Source organism: Conger conger, chromosome 10 (assembly GCF_963514075.1).
Source record: "Conger conger chromosome 10, fConCon1.1, whole genome shotgun sequence".
In the NCBI taxonomy this organism is placed as follows: Eukaryota; Metazoa; Chordata; class Actinopteri; order Anguilliformes; family Congridae; genus Conger; species Conger conger.
Window position 1 is genome coordinate 1,523,900 of NC_083769.1, and position 21,185 is coordinate 1,545,084.

At 43.0% G+C, this 21,185-nt stretch overlaps 2 protein-coding genes across 2 annotated transcripts in view; both read left to right on the forward strand.

Moving 5' to 3' along the window:
* Positions 1-2,071, forward strand: part of sycp2 (synaptonemal complex protein 2) — a 43,419-nt gene extending 41,348 nt beyond the window's left edge. The window contains exon 18 of the mRNA XM_061258059.1: positions 999-2,071. Within this exon, the coding sequence (XP_061114043.1) occupies positions 999-1,070 (72 nt within the window). The 3' untranslated portion in view covers positions 1,071-2,071. The remainder of the gene's footprint in view (positions 1-998) is intronic.
* Positions 2,072-2,426: 355 nt separating this feature from the next.
* Positions 2,427-20,438, forward strand: pigt (phosphatidylinositol glycan anchor biosynthesis, class T). The gene is made up of 12 exons (XM_061258058.1): positions 2,427-2,906; positions 3,095-3,272; positions 6,384-6,511; positions 6,645-6,745; positions 9,638-9,724; positions 10,476-10,563; positions 10,660-10,757; positions 13,459-13,618; positions 14,582-14,782; positions 18,209-18,374; positions 18,788-18,871; positions 19,133-20,438. Exons 1-12 carry the CDS (start codon positions 2,459-2,461, stop codon positions 19,380-19,382), a joined length of 1,989 nt encoding a protein of 662 aa, XP_061114042.1. The 5' UTR covers positions 2,427-2,458; the 3' UTR covers positions 19,383-20,438.
* The last annotated feature ends 747 nt before the right edge of the window (positions 20,439-21,185 follow it).

Here is a 21,185-nt window from a genome sequence, read left to right on the forward strand (position 1 = left end):
ATGACGCCTGGCATTCACGCCAAAGAGTTCAATCTTTGTCTCATCAGACCAGCGAATTTTGTTTCTCATGGTCTGAGAGTCCTTCAGGTGCCTTTTGGCAAACTCCAGGCGGGCTGCCATGTGCCTTTTACTAAGGAGTGGCTTCCGTCTGGCCACTCTACCATACAGGCCTGATTGGTGGATTGCTGCAGAGATGGTTGTCTTTCTGGAAGGTTCTCCTCTCTCCACAGAGGAACGCTAGAGCTCTGACAGAGTGACCACATTCTTGGTCACCTCCCTGACTAAGGCCCTTCTCCCCCGATTGCTCAGTTTAGACGGGCGGCCAGCTCTAGGAAGAGTCCTGATGGTTCCGAACTTCTTCCATTTACGGATGATGGAGGCCACTGTGCTCATTGGGACCTTCAAAGCAGCAGAAATTTTTCTGTACCCTTCCCCAGATTTGTGCCTCGAGACAATCCTGTCTTGGAGGTCTACAGACAATTCCTTCATGCTTGGTTTGTGCTCTGACATGCACTGTCAACTGTGGGACCTTAAATAGACAGGTGTGTGCCTTTCCAAATCATGTCCAATCAACTGAATTTACCACAGGTGGACTCCAATTAAGCTGTAGAAACATCTCAAGGTTGATCGGTGGAAACAGGATGCACCTGAGCTCAATTTTGAGCTTCATGGCAAAGGCTGTGAATACTTATGTACATGTGATTTCTCAGTTTTTTATTTTTAATAAATTTGCAAAAATTTCAAAAAAACTTCTTTCATGTTGTCATTATGGGATGTTGTGTGTAGAATTCAGAGGAAAAAAATGAATTTATTCCATTTTGGAATAAGGCTGTAACATAACAAAATGTGGAAAAGTGAAGCGCTGTGAATACTTTCCGGATGCACTGTATGTGTTGTTACATTAATGGGCAGTGTGTGTGTGTGTGTGTGTGTGTACATTAATGGGCAGTGTGTGTGTGTTGGTAAATTAATGGCTGCTCTTCATTCTGTTTCTACAGCAGGAGGAGGAAATGCTGAGTGTCCGTAGAGGCCTGCAGGCACTGTTCCTGCCAGAGGGATGTGGATTCTGATCATGGAGGACAAATATTACACCTTTGTACACCACAGAGTTAAATCATCTCTGAGCCATATCCACAGTGTTATAACATCTCTGAGTTATATCCACAGTGTTATAACATCTCTTGAGCCATATCCACAGTGTTATAACATATCTGAGCCATATCCACAGTGTTATAACATCTCTTGAGCCATATCCACAGTGTTATAACATCTCTGAGCTATATCCACAGTTTTATAACATCTCTGAGTAACACCCACACAGTTACACAGGGAACTGCATTTTTTCCGTGCTGTTTGTATTTCGTAAAAAAAAAAAAAACTCTTAATCTGTAAATTCAGTTAATACAGAATTTAACAAAGTGTGATTCATTGTTTTATCACTAGAAACCACATATATTACTTTATTTAAATATATGTGCTCTGTTTAAGAGTAGTGTTAATTTAATGGTGCTGAATTAGAACAAATACTCTAGTTTGATTTTTCAGTGTTCTGAAACTGAAGTTGGTAACTGAATAAATTAAATGAACTAAATTTACATTGTGATGTCATCAGCTGTGATTTAACAGGATCCACATAGACCAGGCTATTTTGTTATCTGTGAAAGAGGTCAAGACTTTGAACGTTACGTTGCTCCAGCTTAAATAAAGCTGATCATATTGCTTCCTAGTTCACCTGCTATGTATTGATTGAACTGTTTTGTAGGTTTGCATGACAAAAAAAAAGGATATTTATCTTTCTAATCCATGAAAATCACATCTATATTGTGCATTTGCCGTTTTTGTCTTGATTTTTCAAATAAATGTGTTTTGTTCTGTCACATTTTCCTTTATGTTTTGGTTTCAGCTGTTGGCTCTGTCACCCCTCACTGGTAATGCACCAAATATTCATTGAAAAAATAAATATAATTATTGAGAAACTGAAAATGGCAACATGGAAAATACTGTACTTTATTAATGGTTCAGTGGAACCAACCAAAATCAAACATTTAATAAAAAATATATTTAGCCAAAATCAAGTGTGGAGCTTTTCCTGGGGTGGGGCTGCTGCACCTACACCGCTCCATTTTGCCCCTGGGAGGGATGGGCCTGAAGGTGCTCCCTATCTGCCACAGCTCATCAGAGGGGATGGGAGGGACTGTCCAGTGTGGGCTTCATTTTGTCCCTCATCCTCCTCTCCACCACTGCCTCCAGACTGCGCTGTTGGCACCTGAGGCTTAACTAAATGCAGTACCTCCCGTAACCACTGCAGGGCATGTCAATCCCTGGTCCCCTGGTTTTGCTACACGATTACTTCCACACGCCGATACAGCAGATGGCAGTATATAGCTCAAAGTAATTGTTAATCTGTCGAAATCCACCCACCTTGAAGAAGAATTGAGGAAGTAATGTGGTCAGGAAAATGGCAGCCTACAGATATAGTTTTGTATTGTTACTGGGTTTTGTAGCGTTGGCATCACATTTTGCATGTGCTTCAACCCCGAATAATTTGGATGGTATTACAGAGAAACCGAAATCCGTAGATGGACCAGACAGTGTGCCGGCTGAAAGCGCTGACACAAGGGAATCGTCGAGACAGGACGGCATTAGCCCCAGTTCTGAAGCCCTGGACGCGGCCAGCCGGTGGGAGGCAACAGAGGTGGATCTCAACACAGTTTCTTACAATGGTGAGAAAGCGGCAGAAAACCTCCGAGATGAGGCGGCAGAAATGTATGATTCTGCACATCAACTGTATAACGACCAATTTGAAGAAGAGCTGGTTATCAGACCCCTTCATTCTGGAGACATCTATTCAAGCTTTCAGTTCCGCACCCGCTGGGACACGGACTTCTTTCAGAAAGGGAAAAAAGGTAACAGACGCTCGTGCACTTATAATGAAACGATAGAAAGCCACGTATTGCCGTTGTTTCCTAATGAAGTAACTTAGATTTTCTGAAGTTATGAATGGTTGCTGTTGTCCTCGCTGTTGACATTTTTTGTTGTATTCATAGTCACTATAACCATACTCGCTATACGTTTTCTTTCATTTTCATTTCAGTGACAGATTACCGGCTGTTCCCCAAGTCTCTGGGTCAGGTCATCACAAAGTTTTCGGTTCGCGAGCTGCACATCTCATTCACCCAAGGCTTCTGGCGGACCATGCAGTGGGGGCAGCCCTTTCTGTCGGCTCCCCCAGGTGCGGAGCTCTGGGTCTGGTTTCAAGACACTGTCCCAGAGTGAGTGCAGCTTCCCCGTCAATGTTTGCTATTAACAACAATCCAGCATTAAATCATGCAGAGGGACTAAGGGACTATGTTATACCATTCCCAGCCCAGCGAGTATGTAACATTACCAAAGAAAGCTCTTAGGATAACAACCTAAAACCTCCAAAATACCATAATGAAGTTGGTACAAGATCGGAGTGTTATGAGGTGGGGATGGGAGGGGAGCCCAGATGCAGTCTTAAGAGATGGGTCTTTGGCCTGTGTTTGACGAGGAAGGTAGTTTTTACCAACGAGAGTTCCAGTCAGGTTTTAGATCTAATCACAGTACAGAGACCGCTCTAGTTTATGATCTTTAACTTAGTGCTGATGCTAACAAGGTTTCAGTTCTTATTCTTTAGGATTTGAGTGCAGCTTTTGAGACAATTGGCCACAATATTCTAATCAGTCGCCTTGAAAACAGGGTTGGTCCCTTCGGATGTACTCTTAACTGGTTCCAAACATTATATAGTGAGAATTTTTTTTATTAATCTTTGAAATCATATGTCAGAAAAATATGGCATATCTTTTGGTGTTGCACAAGGGAGCTGCTCTTTTCTCATTATATATGCTTCCCTTCATAGGTCATATCAGCAGAGAACACAATGTTAATTTCCACAGCTATGATGATGACACATGGCTATACATTGCAGTTGAGCCAAATGATCCGAATGTATTATGTTCCCCGACTACCTGTCTGTCTACAATTAATCAATGGATGAGCAACATTTTTTTGAAGTTAAATGAAGATAAGACAAATACTTCTAGTTGGCCCCAAAGCCAAAAGGGATGCACTTTGTAACAGGTTAGGACATTTGGCTCCCCAGGTTAAATGAGAAGTATCAAGCCTGTGTGTAATTTTAGACGAAGACGAATACTTTTTACGCTGTGATTCACTATGGTAACAGCATATAGCATTTGAAAGCAGCTTATCTGGGCTCCGTTTCCTGAAGCAATAGGTACACTAATAATTCTACAGTTGTAGTTTGCTAATGATGTTGATGTTACTAAAATACCACATTAATGGGAGTGTTAATAAATATTAATAAAAAATATACATCAGTGATGCATTTTGTACTTTATTGAACACATATCCTAATTGTCTTTTAAATTATATTTCCCAAAATGATATCAGCTGACAAACAATAAGGGGCTAAATAGGTAGGAATCAATATATAGGAGTTATTATGGTGATGAGTAAGGCCAAACTATGGCAGCGATTCAACGTACACTATAGTTGTGCTCAATCAAAGATGGTGCTGTCCACAGAGCTATTTAGCCAAATCGTGACGCTTGGCGATGTTTAACCATAGTTCTCTTTGTGCTAGAGCAATGTTTAACCACAGTTCTCTTTGTGCTAGAGCGATGTTTAACCAGAGTTCTCTTTGTGCTAGAGCGATGTTTAACCATAGTTCTCTTTGTGCTAGAGCGATGTTTAACCATAGTTCTCTTTGTGCTAGAGCGATGTTTAACCACAGTTCTCTTTGTGCTAGAGTGATGTTTAACCACAGTTCTCTTTGTGCTAGAGCGATGTTTAACCATAGTTCTCTTTGTGCTAGTGCGATGTTTAACCACAGTTCTCTTTGTGCTAGAGCGATGTTTAACCACAGTTCTCTTTGTGCTAGAGCCATGTTTAACCACAGTTCTCTTTGTGCTTAACCAGAGTTCTTTCTTGGTTTTGTTGGACACCAGTCCTAAAACTGGAAAATAATGTTTCTTTATTCAGCGCCTCCTCCTTTAACAATATCTCTTATTTCGTTTGCTGTGAAGCTGTGGGACCACTTCTTTTTTTCCTCCATAGCTCATGTTGTTTTCATGTTGGTGCTCTTTTATTGAAAATGTCAGCCAATTAAAGAAAATAGTGAATTACACCAGTAATGTGATGGCTCTTCTGGCAGATCAACCCTCATTGCAAAGTCATTTAAGGCACCATGACAAAAATATTAATACGATGTAAATAAAACATGACATACCAAAGAAGGCGTATTGCCAGGTCTGATAAGCTACCACACACTGTGTTCTTGCACTTATTTGGTGAAAATACTATATATGGCTCTCACCAGTCATGATAAATGCAGTATTTTTAAGTGTTCCTGCAGTGTTTTATTTATAAAGAACACCACTCTCTCTCTCATAATGCAGTCAAGCAGTCGCTGCATGGAGTGAATAATCAATCCTGGAGCCGTCAATTTCAACCAATTCAGTCAGCCAATGTCAACCAACCAATTCAAGTGTGTGTGAGAATGGGTGAATCAGAAGCATCATTTACAGTGCTCTGGATAAAGGTGCTATTTAAATTCAGACATTTACCGTTTACTTGGCTTTTCTTTTTTTCTATATTTGATGGCTTACTACAACAGCAGCACTTGGTGTATGACTATTTATTTTGGTTAAGAACAGCCACAAGAAAATGAAGTCAAATAGATCATTAATGAAAGAAATATACAGTGGGCTTGGCCCGAAAATTACTATACATTACATTACAATTTATTTAGCAGATGCTTTTATCCAAAGTGGAGTATAAAACGGTGCATGTGAAGGTCATACAACAAACAACCAAACACACCAAGTAGATGGTTAGGTGGAAAGTTTCCTATCAAAATTCAACTTTATGTAGTTCAAAGGGTATAATAAGCCTCCTTATGTACAAAAGATGGAGTATGTCTTGGCATGTTTTGATCAGAAGCTTAATTCACAATAAAACATACTTTGAAGTATTTTCAAACTGAATGTCAATTTACAGGAACATTTACATATATCAAAAATGCGGCTAAATGATAGTCTTTGGTATAAACCAATAAAGAAAACATTTCGCATTTCTGTATTTCATTAAAGCATTTTCACATTGACATAAAATAAATGTCAAAAATATAAAAATAATATAAAGATTAAATTAAAATGGAATGGTGAACTCTCACACAGAAAGACCCCTTTTCATTTCAGAGAACTAGAGTATTTTAGTAAACACAGACGTTTAATGAGAATATTTATGTGTACTTGTACTGTATGTTGTAGGAAGTACCATGTACGAAGTAACCGCAAGCAGTGTGTCTTTTTGCTTCAATTTGCTGCTGTGCTGTATTTCAGTGTGGATGGGGCCTGGAAGGAGCTCACAAATGTTCTGTCCGGAATCTTCTGTGCATCTCTGAATTTCATCGATTCTACCAACACTGTGCAGCCCAGTGCCTCCTTCAAACCTCTGGGAGTGGGAAATGGTGAGCTCCTCGCTGACATAGTGTAACTGGTTGGTGTATTTCATCAGGTTTGCATTTGTGCTGAATGTTGGGAGTGGTTGTCAGTGTTTGGTCGATTGTGGATTTTCAGACCATTTTTTGCTTCTGTATGCAGTGACCAACCATAAGTTCCTAAGATATGCTGTGTTGCCACGGGAGATCGTGTGCACTGAAAACCTGACGCCATGGAAGAAGCTTCTGCCCTGTGGCTCTAAGGTACGCTGGCATTAAGACAGGGCACTTTATTGTTTACCAGTGTGGATTAGGTTGTGTTGATTTGTATTGTATTTAAATAGGTTATTTTGTTTAAAGATCAACTTTTTCAAAAGATTTCAATGTAATTTTTTGTCTGTCTTCTTTAAAAAATAAAAATAAATAAATAAATAGATTCAGGACTTCAAGGGAGCCAAGATCCTGTTGTCGGATTTAGGTGTTTCTCACAGATTTAATTTGAGAAAGTGTGTCCGGATAGAGAGGCATTTTATTTTGTGAAAGAAGTCAGTTACAGTGCAGGGCCCCATGGCCAGTGTGCACCTACCAGGGCTGGATCAAACGCAGACAGTCCCCTACAGAAGTATTGGATCAGCAAGGCCAATACCATTGTTTTTGCCATACGCTGAATACATATGGGGTTGAGATAAAAAGATGAACACAAGAGTTTAATTACTAGTTTAAGAACATAGCACCTCTGGGTATTGGGCCACCCAATTTTTAGGTGAGCATAAATATTGGAACAGAGAGTATTTAAGTAAATGAAAGTAAATATTTAATATTTGGAAGCATATCACTTGCTTGCAGTAACCGCCCCAAGCCTGCGATCCTTTGGCATCACCAAACTGCTGCATTCTTCTTTTCTGATCCTTTTCCAGGCTTTTACTGCAGCCTCTTTCAGTTGTTTGTTTCAATCTCCTCTTCAGGAGGTGAAATGCATGCTCAATTTGATTAAGGTCTGGTGATTGACTTGGCCAGTCTAAAACCTTGCACTTTTTCTCCCTAATGAAGTACTTTGTTGTGTTGGCAATGTGTTTTCCCTCTAGGGTCTTTCAGCGCACTTATCCCTGGTTATGGGTATGCACTTTGTTGTACGTCGCTCTGGATAAGAGCGTCTGCCAAATGCCATTAATGTAATGTAATATAATGTTTTGGGTCATTGTCTTGCTGCATGACAAAGTTCCTTTTTGTTTTGACACATTTCTCCGTAATAAGTTACATCATCAGTAAAGGTCAGTGAGCCCACTCCAGAAGCAGCCATGCAAGCCCAAGCCATGACACTTGCTTCACAGATGAGCTTGTATGTTTTGGATCATGAGCAGATCCCTTCTTTCTCCACACTTTGGCCTTTCTATCACTTTGGTAGTGGTTAATCTTGCTCTCATCAGTCCATAAAACTTTGTTCAGAACTTTTGTGGCTCATCTCTGCAAATTATAATCTCGCCTTCTGATTCTTACTACTGATGAGTGGTTTGCATCTTGTGGTACAGCCTCTATGTTGCTGCTCTTTATCGAACAGTTGATTGAGATACTGTTAAAACGGATTGAAGAATGGCAAAGATTCAGCCATTCATCAGCTCTACAATTACCTGTAAGTGCTGTTGCAGTCAGAAGATGTTTGATCGAAGCTAAGCTATCAGCAAGAAGCCCCTGTACAGAACCTGGGTGTTTCAACGACCCCAAACACACAAGTAAGTGAGCAATATCTTGGTTCCAGACAAAAAGTATTGAGGTAATGGAGTGGCCAGCTCAATCCCCTGACCTCATTGAAAACTTGTGGGGTGACATAAAGAAATTCAGTTTCTGAAGCAAAACCCAAAAATTCACTGGAACTGTGGAATGTAGTTTGTTCATCCTGGGCTGAAATACCTGTTTTTAGGTGCCGGAAGTTGGTTGACTCAATGCAACGCAGATGCGCAGCAGTTAAAAACAATGGTTATACAACTAAATATTACTTCAGTCATTTAAAGTGAAGTTAAATCTTGAAAGATTTCTTCAGTTTATACAGCAAGTGTTTTTTTACAGATTAATACTTTTCTGTGCTTCCAGTAACAGAATAACACAGACTTGATCAAATTTGTTAATACTTTGATCTGGAATTGAATGTGTAATGTTTCCACTACATTTGAAATATTGAACTAAAAGCGATTAAAAAAAATAGTTGCACTTTATTCACTTTTTTTAACGTGCTGCTATTTATTTGAACAACTGTATCTGGTCTTCATGATGTTTTATCTTTTCTAACACAAATACAGGCAAAACCCAAGGCTAAAACCAAGCGAAGACATTCAGAACTATTTATTATACTATATAACCAGTCAATCTAACAGGACACATCTGGGAAACAAGAAACACCTGTCAGTCACATGTTCCAATACTTTTGCTCACCTAAAAATTGGGTGGGCTGATACGAAAAGTGATATGTCCCAAGTTGATAAAATCTAGATAAAAATACTAGGAAATAAAAGATGAAATTCGGATGTCATCTCTTGTACATCTTTTGACGTCAAACTCAATTGTCTGCAGTGTACAATGTTCCAATACTTTTGGAGGGGACTGTAATTGTTCTGGATTCAAATACTTTTCTGTGCTTGATTGATCTTGCCTGGTGCAGTTGAGCCAACTAAGAGGACTGGAGCATGGTGTTGGACTTTTTGATAATGTTTTATAGGTTCCAGTCAGAGCTGGGTCAAACATGTAATTGTTTTGGATTCAAATATGTTTCTACACAGTGAACTTGTCTGATGTATTGGAACAATAGACTATAGAGAAATCACTTTACATTGAAAATGGGTCTGAGTGACCTATACTGGAGCCAGCCACAGTGGCGCTAGTGCTGTCTCTCACAGTCTGTCAGCATGACCAGGAGATGAGCATCAAAAAGTAATCAAGTGGTTTTGGCCACTTGATTGGATCCCATGAAATACGGCACGTGCTTCAGTCTTTACATGAGTGATATATTTTACAGTTTAGGCGGAAGTTCTTTGGAATGTTCCAGTGATTTCTTTTAAGCATGAGGTGCTTGGATTTTGTGTTCTCCCTCTTTGTGCGATCCATGTTACTGGGCCTGGTTTACTCCTATGCATCTCCTGCCAAACCCCACTCCCTCACGCCCAGGCTGGTCTGGCGGTTCTGCTGAAGTCAGAGAAGCTTTTCCACAGCAGTTTCCACTCTCAGGCTGTGCACATCCGGCCTGTGTGCCAGGTGAGACAAACACTCCTCCCAACAACGTTCACTGACATGGTTCATTCACAGACCCTATTCACAGCACTAATACTGCACTATACCAAACATGGTTCATTCACTGACCCTCAGCACTAATACTGCACTATAACAAACACCATGGTTCATTCACAGACCCTCAGCACTAATACTGCACTATAACAAACACCATGGTTCATTCACAGACCCTCAGCACTAATACTGCACTATAACAAACACCATGGTTCATTCACAGACCCTCAGCACTAATACTGCACTATACCAAACACCATGGTTCATTCACTGACTCTGCACTCGGACCATATTGTAAATTTACTAAAAGAGCTATACATTACTAGTCTCCAGTGGTGCAATCCCAAACTGCATTTGAGTCGCAAATGTCAATTCAGTTAATCAAATGTAATTAATTTCCAGAACTGACCAAACTGAAGTTACTTGATTTCTACATTTCAGTTAGTTTCTTGAATTTACATTTAGGGCGGCCTGTAGCGTAGCGGTTCAGGTAAATGAACGCAAGGTCGGTGGTTCTAATCCCAGTGTAGCCACAATAAGATCCGGCACAAGATCAGGCCCTTAACCCTGCATTACTCCAGGGGAGGATTGTCTCCTGCTTTGTCTAATCAACTGTACTTCGCTCTGGATAAGAGTGTCTGCCAAATGCCAATAATGTAATGTAATGTAATGGAATTTGACTGGACTCATGCTTACCACTGGTGCTCTGTTTCTGTGCCAGGATTGGCAGTGCACGTCCACAGCGTGGGAACTTCGGCAGACTCTGAGTGTGGTCTTCGACCTCTACACCTCCGGACAGAGCCGAAGGGGTGAGGGGCTGTTTCGAGCAGCTGCAAAGGTGTGGTTGTGTTTAGATTAATGGCTGAGTTACCATGGGCACAGCTGATATCTTCACTGCTCCACAGAGTGGTCCCTGTTCAAGATGTTCTCTCGCACGCTGACGGAGGCCTGTCCCCTGGCCTCCTCCAGTAAGATCTACGTGGACGTCACGGACAACAGCCAGGTGGGCTTCCCCTCTTGCTAGGTTGCAGACATTTTATGGTCTTTTGTTCATGAAACTGGGTTTTAGCACAATGAACACGTGTTAACTCCTCTTGTGCACATACATTCCCCTCAAAAAGTATTGGAACAGCAAGGCCAATTCCTTTGTTTTTGCAATGCACTGAATACATTTGGGGTTAAGACAAATAGACAAATAGATGAACACGAGACAAGATTTGTTCATATATTCAAAATGTCAGCTTTTATTTCCCGGTATTTACACCTAGATGTATTAAATTACTTCGAACATATTGTAACAGGTGTAGAATTTGCCTGAGTCCGAGGTGAGATTTGAACCCCGGCCTCTCACTTGTCCAAATTATTTGTTGAACGAACGCGTTACCAGTCAGCTAAAGACGAACTCGCCTCTAGCCAAGGGCAACAACGTTCTTTTGAATTTGAGGGTTACGTCATCGGGGAGTGTTGTCGCGATAACCTGCTACCAGCCTTTGCTTTCACTTCGCTTTCACCATCCGTGCTTACTAGCGAACTAACCGAGCCAACCACACTACAATAGCACCTTTGGTATCAGACCACCCAATTTTTAGATGAGCAGAAGTATTGGAACAGAGAGTATTTAAGTAAATGAAAGTAAATAACACTTAATATTTGGTAGCATATCCCTTGCTTGCTATAACTGCATCAAGCCTGCAACCCCATTGACACCACCAAACTGTTGCATTCTTTTTTTGTGATGCTTTTCCAGGCTTTTACTGCAACTGCAGTTGTTTGAAGGGAAAACCCAAAACAATCTCCTCTTCAGGGGGTGAAATGCATGCTCAATTGGTCTGGTGATTGACTTGGCCAGTCTAAAACCTTCCACTTTTTCTCCCTAGTGAAGTCATTTGTTGTGTTGGCAGTATGTTTTGGGTCATTGTCTTGCTGCATGATGAAGTTCCTCCTAATTCGTTTGGACGCATTTCTCCGTAAGTTGGCGGACAGAATGTTTTTGTTGACTTCTGAATTCATCCTGCTGATACCATCACAAGTTACATTATCAATAAAGATTAGTGAACCCACTGCAGAAGCAGCCATGCAAGCCCAAGCCATGACACTTCCTCCATCGTGCTTCACAGATGAGCATAGGCAGATGCAGACCACAGTCAGGTTAAGCACTCCACACTGGAGGCTTGTACGAGGAGATCAGCGTGGTGACCGGGCAGGAGATCAGCGCGGTAACCTGAGGAGATCAGCCCGGTAACCAGGCAGGCAAGGGTGGCAGGAATCAGTGAAGATGGCAGGACACACGGAGACAAACTGAATTTCTCACAAGAACTAACAAAGACATGAAAAGGCGCTTGAAACTTCCCTGGTCTGGCAGGGAAGGGAGTGTGAGCTGGGACTAAATAGTGAAAAGGACAGGTGTAGGGAATCTGACTAATTACCTAACTACGTGGAAGTGAATGCTCTACATGTGCCAGTGCTAACTGAATGATTGATGGGGAGTGAGGAATGTGCTGAGAACTATGGGGCAACTGAAATCAGTGCTAATGGAGTAATGAGGTGATGACTAAGCAGGTGAAAGAGATCAGGAAGTGAGGCGGGGTAACTAGGCGAGTGGAGTGACTGTGTGATGGAAAACCAGGACCGGAAGAAACACACGATCCGCACCCAACCTGCAACGTGGAAAAATTTAAACAAGTAAATTAAATACAATACACGACACAAGGTGAACTGGGGAAAGACATAAACAAAAGGACAGGGATCCGGGAACCAGCAGGAATTAGATTTTCCACACTTTGATAGAGGTTAATCTTGGTCTCATCAGTCCATAAAACTGTGGCTTATCAATGTGCTTCTTTGCAAATTGTAATCTTGCCTTCTGATACTTACTACTGATGAGTGGTTCGCGTCTTGTATAGCCTCTGTATTGCTGCTCTCTAAGCCTTCTTCAAACTTCGAGATACCTTCACCCCTGCCCTGTGGTGATGTCACTGACTGGTGTTTTGGGGTTTTTCTTCACAATGTCATCAACTGCTGCTGTTTTCCTTGGTCGACCCATTTGATGTCTGTTGCTCAGTATGCCAGCAGTTTCTTTCTTTTTCAGGACATTCCAAAGACATTCCATTTACCTTTTACCATTTGTTGTACAAGCTATCCCCAATGCTTGTCCAATGGCTCTGGTCGGTTTTCCCTCTTTTCTTAGCTTCAAAATGGTTGTCTTTGGGACTAAAGCAAGCATGATCTTCATGTTGGTTTATCTTTTCTAACACAAATGCAGTCTTCACAGGCAAAACCCAAGGCTAAAACCAAAAGTAGGCATTCAGAACTATTTATTGTTAACCAGTCAATCTAACAGGACACATCTTGGCAACAAGAAACTCAGTGAATGTTCCAATACTTTTGCTCGCCAATAAATTGGGTGGGCTGATACAAAAGAAGATATATTCTCTACTAACATAAATCTAGATAAAAATACCAGGAAAAGAGATTAAATTCGGATCGGTCATCTCAGGTACCTCTTTTGACCTCAAACTTAATTGTCTTCAGTGTATAGCAAAAACAAAGGAATTGACCTTGCTGTTCCAATTATTTTGGAGGGGACTGTAATTATGATTATTTGAATCCTCATTGTTATTGTTTTCAGATACAGTGTGATGTGTAATAATTATGGTCAGTGCTGTGATTACAGCAGGGTTGTGTATTTGTCTTGCTGCCTATAGGGGGAGCTGTTTGAGCAGAGCCCAGCCTCCCCGATCCTCAGTCAGGCAGTGGTGCTGGGAGACCGCAGGACCTACTCTGTGTATGACCTCCTGACCCCCGACACCTTCGGAACACCGCGATCCCTCAACATTCAACTGCGCTGGAAAACATCGGACGCTGGTGAGAGGCCTGCATGGTATTGTTTTTGCAGCAGAACCGGGTCGAATACTTTGTTTCAGTTTTCAGTTCAGTTTTACTGTAAATAGTTTTCGGAGTAAAAAGAGCCATGTAGGCTTTGGTAAAGTACCGGCAGGGTTGTGTTTACAGGTTGAAGTTGAGAAATCAAAGGTCCTTAAAGCTTTTTGAATATTGTACGATTTATTTTAATAGCAGAGAAATGGAAAAATATATAAACAACACTTTAAAACAAATACTAAATCTGCCATCAATACTAGGCCTACCTTCTGTTGAAACATTACATGAAGCTTTTGCCTTTTTAGAAGTCAGGGCTTCAAAGGGCGTTCAAAACTGGAACTCTTTCTCTTCCTCCCTCCCGCATTCTCCTACTCATCTGAGCTGCAGGTCTGTGCTTCTTCTGCTCCTATTACCAACATGTTGGTGGCAACGAGTACAACGTACTGCTATCTGCTGGCCAAAAGACCACATTGCACCCAATTTGACTGCAGTTCATTCAGATATTTGCCAATTTCTCAATTACGTACTGCTATCTGCTGGCCAAAAGACCACATTGCACCCAATTTGACTGCAGTTCATTCAGTTATTTGCCAATTTCTCAATTAATCGTCATTTTCCTTTGGTGTCCGCCAAAAAATGTACGATGAGGAAAAACCCTCCAATACCCCAGACAAGCTGGGTTGCAGTGCACCAGGTCCTTCATTTCATTTGGTAATGGTGGGTGGAAAACCAGCAGTTCTCGGCTGTCGTGGACCGTGATTTGCTGATCCCTGAAGTAAAGAAAGTGCTATAATTTACACCTGCAGGCCTGCGGCCTCTCTTGCACAGCTTTAAAGTGTCCGGTCTCTCCACAGCTGCAGGCCTCTCTTGCACAGCTTTAAAGTGTCCGGTCTCTCCACAGCTGCAGGCCTCTCTTGCACAGCTTTAAAGTGTCCGGTCTCTCCACAGCTGCAGGCCTGCGGCCTCTCTTGCACGGCGAGCGCTACGTGGCTGGGTATGGCCTACAGACTGGAGAAATCCACACCCTCATCTACAACAACCACCCATACCGTGCCTTTCCCATCCTGCTGCTGGACAGCGTCCCCTGGTACCTGCGTCTGTATGTCCACACACTGGCCGTCACCAGCAAGAACCGCGAAAACAAACCCAGTGAGTACTGATTCCCTCTAACGAGTCCAATGAGTACTGATTCCCTCTAACGAGTCCTGTCTGTACTGATTCCCTCTAACGAGTCCTGTGAGTACTGATTTCCTTCAATGAGCCCACCGAGTACTGATTCCCTTCTGAATGGAGACACCATCAATAGCACTAATGGAGGAGGTTGGGGCCTTGCCCAGGAAGGAAGATCTTGGATTTAGTTTTTGTTGAATTTAAAAGGAGTTACAGATCGAGTAAGGCGTGGTGCAAGGTGTTGAAATCTGTCTGCAGAATTGAAATGGCCATCTCTGCAGTGGGGGCACAGGGATGCATAATTGTATCATCTGCATACAGATGGTACTTGCAGGACTTAAACTGGATTCTCGGTCCTGCCAAAAGCCAAGTTTGGCCGGCTCACGTGGGGCAGCAATAATTGGCTCGCTGCTCCAGAGGGAGGGACTTGGCAGGGTTATTAGATCGCCGCACAATAAGCACCTCGGGCGCCTTGGAATCACGGCAACGGGCACGAGACGAGACGGCTTGAAGAAGGCGTGTCGCTCTCATTCAGGCCGCCGAGGGACGGGGTACGGGCGGTACATCTAATACGACTACCTCCAATTGAATCAGACGAGGTACAATTGGCGACCAAATTGGGAAAAAAAAAACAAACAAAAAAAAACTGGTCGCTTATGTTGTTAATATAAATTAGGAAAAGCAACGGCCCTAGAACCGATCCTTGTGGGACACCCTTTGTTCAAAAGACTGGATTGGACATGACATTGGCATGTTTAATAAACCAAGAATGATGAATTTATCTGTGGAACCACTTTGTTGCTTTGCTTCCGATACCAGCAGATTGATACTGTGGACCATCTGTTACTCATTAACATTCGCCTTTTAAGGTCTATAAACAAAGCAGCACAAGTAAATCTTTTGTTTAAGGCCTCCGCAGCCTTTTTAGGGTCGATTTTAATTAATGCAAGACGTCACAGACTTGAAAGTGTTCAAAGTGCAAGGATAGGGCAGTGGATGAGAACCTACCCACAGAATATGCTAAGGATTCACCTGGGAGTGAGGGAGCCTGCTGATAAAAATACCACCTGCCTTCTCAAAATGACTATTAAAAGCATTTAACATATCAGATTTATCTGTAATTATGACCCTACCAATAATTATAAAAATTGTACTGTGTTAAAGTTAGATCTGATTTAGCTTTCCGAATTGAAAAAGTGCACTGATTTCTCAGAGTTCTAAAATGATGCCAATCTTCTTTACTTTTGGTCTTTCTTGCTTGATACCACTGTTTATTTCTAATATGAATAAGCTGGGCAAGTTCATTGGAAAACCAAGGATTATCTCTATTATTGATTCTGAATTTGAAGGGGCATGTTTATTTGCATCAGTAAAAACTGTGGTTGAAAAAAAGCAACCGCATCATCAACTGTAGGAATTGATGTGATGCAATCCCAGTTTTGTCTTGCTAAAATCATGTTGCTAACGCCTGTTCAGTGAAATGTTTAAAACAGCACTTCTCACACAGGCAATTGCACAATGATCGCTCATATCATTTGCAAGAATGCCATTTGCTGTATACTTGTGAGCTGTATTAGAAAGCATGTCAAAGTGTTCAGAGTTAATTCTGGTAGGGTTATTGTTACAACCCGCATTCAAGCAGTCAAACAAAACATGGAGCCCAGACCAGGAAAATAGATTTTAAGAGTTTTTTCAATAATTGTGTTTCTGTCTGAATGCGTGTCAGAGTGAATCAGTTTAGGGGTGTTTGAGTGTGAGTGCAAGTGGAGTGTGGAAATCCAAAATAACAAAGGAAGACCAAGTCAACCAACAACCGCTATCAAAGGCTCAGCACGGAGTGAAGCCACTTATCAGGGTTCTCTCAGGTGCAAACACCCAGGAAAATTGGTAACTGGTCAAGTAATTATCCAATCAACAATTAGACCATTCCAGGGGAAGAGAGGGACAGCACGCAGCACTGCCACCTGCTGGACGACAGCTACAACCTCAGCTGGGGAAGACCAGACATGGTTGTCACAGTTATCAATACATTGAATTAGGTTTAAAGAGCTGCAGGCATGCTTAAAATTTTTTGATTTGTCATTAAGCCAATCCAAATTTAAGTCTCCAATGTTATTCATATTAGAGAGTAGATCAGTTAAATTTCAGAGTTATTCATATTAGAGAGTAGATCAGTTAAATTAGACACAGTGTCATTAATTGCAGAGGGAGGCCGATAACACTGTGATTGGAGCATTCGCGGCCTTGATTTGTAAAGCCAATAGTTCAAACTGTCTATGGACAAACACCCCCACCCGCCTGCCCTTAGACAGCCTGCAAACACCCCACCCGCCTGCCGTTAGACTGCAATCACCCCCTCCTGCCTGCCCTTAGACTGCAAACACCCCCCACCCGCCTGCCCTTGGACAGACTGTAAACACCCCCACCCGCCTGCCCTTAGACAGACTGCAAACACCCCCACCCGCCTGCCCTTAGACTGCAAACAACCCCACCCGCCTGCCCTTAGACAGACTGCAAACACCCCCACCCACCTGCCCTTAGACAGACTGCAAACACCCCCATCCGCCTGCCCTTAGACAGACTGCAAACACCCCCACCCGCCTGCCCTTAGACAGACTGCAAACACCCCCACCCGCCTGCCCTTAGACAGACTGCAAACAACCCCACCCGCCTGCCCTTAGACAGACTGCAAACACCCCCACCCACCTGCCCTTAGACAGACTGCAAACACCCCCATCCGCCTGCCCTTAGACAGACCGCAAACACCCCCACCCGCCTGCCCTTAGACAGACTGCAACCACCCCCCACCCGCCTGCCCTTGGACTGCAAACACCCCCTCCCGCCTGCCCTTAGACAGACTGCAAACACCCCCTCCCGCCTGCCCTTAGACAGACTGCAAACACCCCCTCCCGCCTGCCCTTAGACAGACTGCAAACACCCCCACCCGCCTGCCCTTAGACAGACTGCAAACACCCCCACCCGCCTGCCCTTAGACTGCAAACACCCCCACCCGCCTGCCCTTAGACAGACTGCAAACACCCCCACCCGCCTGTCCTTTACCATCAGTTCTAAACACATTATATGCGCCCACATCAACAGCATTATTGGGGACAGAGTTTTAGCCAAGTTTCTGATATCACAACAGTGTCTGGAATGGCTTTCATAAACCATGTTTTCAATAGATCCAGTTTGGTAAACTTAATATGGAGAAAGCCAATTCCATGCCTATTGGCAAATACAGTTGGAGTTTGAACCAACAAGAGCGATATACCTAATAAAGTGCTCAGTGAGTGTATATAGACTTGTTCTCCGACAGATGATTGAGTAGGTTTTTGGTTTGTTGCAGTTGATTCAGTGAAGTGAGGGCTTGATGCTGATAAAGATGGTCCTGGTCTCCGTCCCTAGGTTACATTCACTACCAGCCCTCTAAGGACCGGCTGCGCCCCCACCTGCTGGAGATGCTCATTCAGCTGCCCCCCAACTCCGTCACCGAGGTGACCGTGCAGTTTGAGCGAGCACTGCTCAAGTGGACCGAGTACACCCCCGACCCAAACCACGGCTTTTACGTCGGGTGAGAGACAGACACCATCCACCTGGATCAAGCCAAGATCTCTGTTTAAACATGCATTTATGCTTTGATGAATATTACCGTTTTCTGCTTTTCTTGTTGAGAGGAAATTATTTATTCAGCAGCCATTTTGAGATATAGGAAAGTTCTCGTGAGACTTTTGTACATCGTACATGTACATTGGGTGTATTTGCAATGTGACCTGAAAGCAACCCAGAACTGGTTGACCTTTCCTCAGTGTCCAGTATGAGATGTCTGAAGATCATTTTATTATTTACAATAATTTTGACTGTATATCTGTGCCTTTCTAATTCTGTTTATGCAGAGTCTAGATGATAGGGCAGTGCTCTCACTGCATGTTCTCATGACTTGTGACTGCTGGGCAGTGCTCTCACTGCATGTTCTCTGTTCTGCAGCTCCTCTGTCATTAGTGGCCTAGTGCCAAGCATTGTTGCCATGGGTACCAACAGCACACAGGAAGGACCTCTGTTCAGCAGCTTGTGAGTTTACTGGTCATCCAGAATTCCAGTGTGTACCTGCATGTATATAAAAATATTTGTATGAAGTGTAATATATTGTGCCATCTCTCTCTGTTCCCTTGCTTTGTATGATAGCAGAATTTTGTGTCTTTTGCTATAGTGACATATAACATGATGCATCTAAGAAATGTCATTCCTCTTATAACGCGTTTGTAAAATGTGGACATAAATGAAGATGTAATTGTGTGTGTGTGTGTGTGTGTGCACATCTCCCTTTCATAGCTTCCCCTGTAAAGAGGAGTCCACCTATTTTGTGCGGGTGTACACGGAACCCCTGCTGGTGACCCTACCCACCCCTGACTTCAGCATGCCCTACAACGTGATCTGCCTGACCTGCACCGTGGTCGCCGTGGGTTACGGCTCCCTGTACAACTTGCTGACCCGCACCTTCCAGGTGGAGGAGCCCAGCCCCAGCCTGGCCAAGCGACTGGCCAATGTTATCCGCAGAATCAGGGGCGTCCCGCTGCTCTGAGCCCGCTCAGGCCCAACCAGGGGAGCGTTTCACAAAGCAGCATTTCTGAGGTAGCTCCGTAACTGAATAAAACCTGTGACCCTCCCAAATCTGGCACATGGACTGAGATAAAAAGCTGTTCCAGGTTTTACTCTGCAGTGCGGGGGATTATTCCAGGAAATTTGAACATGATGGTGAGCTGTACATATTATAATAGTATAATATTGTATATATTAAAGCTGGGTCTGATGATGGGAGGGGAACAGGGAGCTGGTGTTGAAGCCTGCTGTTGAGGCTGGACACATGTCTTTGAACGGCCTTTGTCCGCTTGCTGGAAGATTAAACTGCCATTATGGAAATTACAGCATAACTGTGGAGACTGTCTGAGGATGGAGATTATGAAAAGGCTGCTAAATTTGCCCAATGTAGAAACAAAGCAAATTCCTGTGGCTTGGAAGGAACAAGGTCTTCCTGCAGCCTCAGTCCTCTGTGTTCCCTGCTTTTGGGGAGGGAACCATCTCATGTCTCAGACATTTCTCAAATTTTATTTATAATTTTTGTCTCTCATTCTTTCACATCACTGTGTATTTTAGCAGAAATTGAAACTTGTTTTTTTTGGGTGGAGCCCCATGTGACTAACCAAACCCAGCTGTGTAACCAGCTCAAGTGAGTCTTTAACCTTTAACATTCGTTAAACATACTCCATATATGTTGCCTCAAAGTGTACATTGATCATTTTGATAATGCATCACTCCTTTCCCTCATACGCTTCCCTTCGGCCCCTTAAATCTACACGTCTGTCTGAGCCAAAGTTAATATGTGAACATTGTACAGTCAGTCAGTGGGAACCACATCATGGGTCAGACTTCCTCACCCAGACCCTCAGGAGCCTCACAGGAAGGACTGCATGTTTCCTTGTAGATGGTTCCCATTTTGCATTGGTGTGTGTTGTTGTTGTTTTTTTTCTTTTTTTTTTCTTTTCTGCACTGGCTATGATTTCCATGTCACAATTATGTTTTGGGTTTGTACAAAATGGGTATTTATTTGTCTGCTTTCAATAAACTGGGCGAGACATCAGGACTGCCTGTCTGTCTGTCTGTTAGGACCCAGCTCCTCTCAGTGGAATCAAAGTCAGGACAATGCATAAACTCACCCAACTCAACAAATACTTACTAGAGGAAAGTTTACTTTTGTCATGCCGGCCCAGCTGGAAGATCACTAAAACAAAGCAAGTTCGCTGTACCGCGAGGTTCAACACACTGGTGTTTGTTTGCTGTACCGCGACCTTCAACACACTGGTTGTTTGCTGTACCGCGAGGTTGTCTGGCCTGCCTTAAATACCCTTGGCCTTTACACATGTCCATCTTATCTGTGGGACATCTACTTCTGATAGGATGACAGGTTTTGTCAACATGATTACATACATGTTTAACGATGCATACAGAGCAATCCTGAACCCATCAGTCTGTAGGATAGTTTCCCCCCTTCACGTCTTGATATGAGGGCCGAATGTCTTTCCCGCACCCTAAACCCTGCACTTTCCTGCTGCTTATGCCCTTTTCTCTCTTGCACTTTGGCTAGTTGTGCAATAATATTGGGTGGAAATGTAAGTGTACAAAAAATAGATGGGGGGTGAATAGCTCTGTCAGAACTGTGTAGGCCGCTGTGTGTGGGTGTGTATGCCCAAGATGTCTGCCTGTGTGAGTGTGTGAGTGTGTGTGTGTGTGAGACAGCCCCAAAGCTGTCTCCACATCTGGTGTACCCAACAAGCTGTCTGCACGTGAGTGTGTATCCCCAAGCTGTGTGTGTGTCAGAGAGAGAGAG

What these genes read in the sequence shown, in the direction of transcription:
- pigt (XM_061258058.1), top strand. Translation starts at nt 2,459, where the DNA reads ATGGCAGCCTACAGATATAGTTTTGTATTGTTACTGGGTTTTGTAGCG. An exon ending in CTCCGGACAGAGCCGAAGGG is followed by an intron (nt 10,564 to 10,659) that starts GTGAGGGGCTGT and finishes ACTGCTCCACAG; the next exon opens with AGTGGTCCCTGTTCAAGATG. An exon ending in ACGTCACGGACAACAGCCAG is followed by an intron (nt 10,758 to 13,458) that starts GTGGGCTTCCCC and finishes TGCTGCCTATAG; the next exon opens with GGGGAGCTGTTTGAGCAGAG.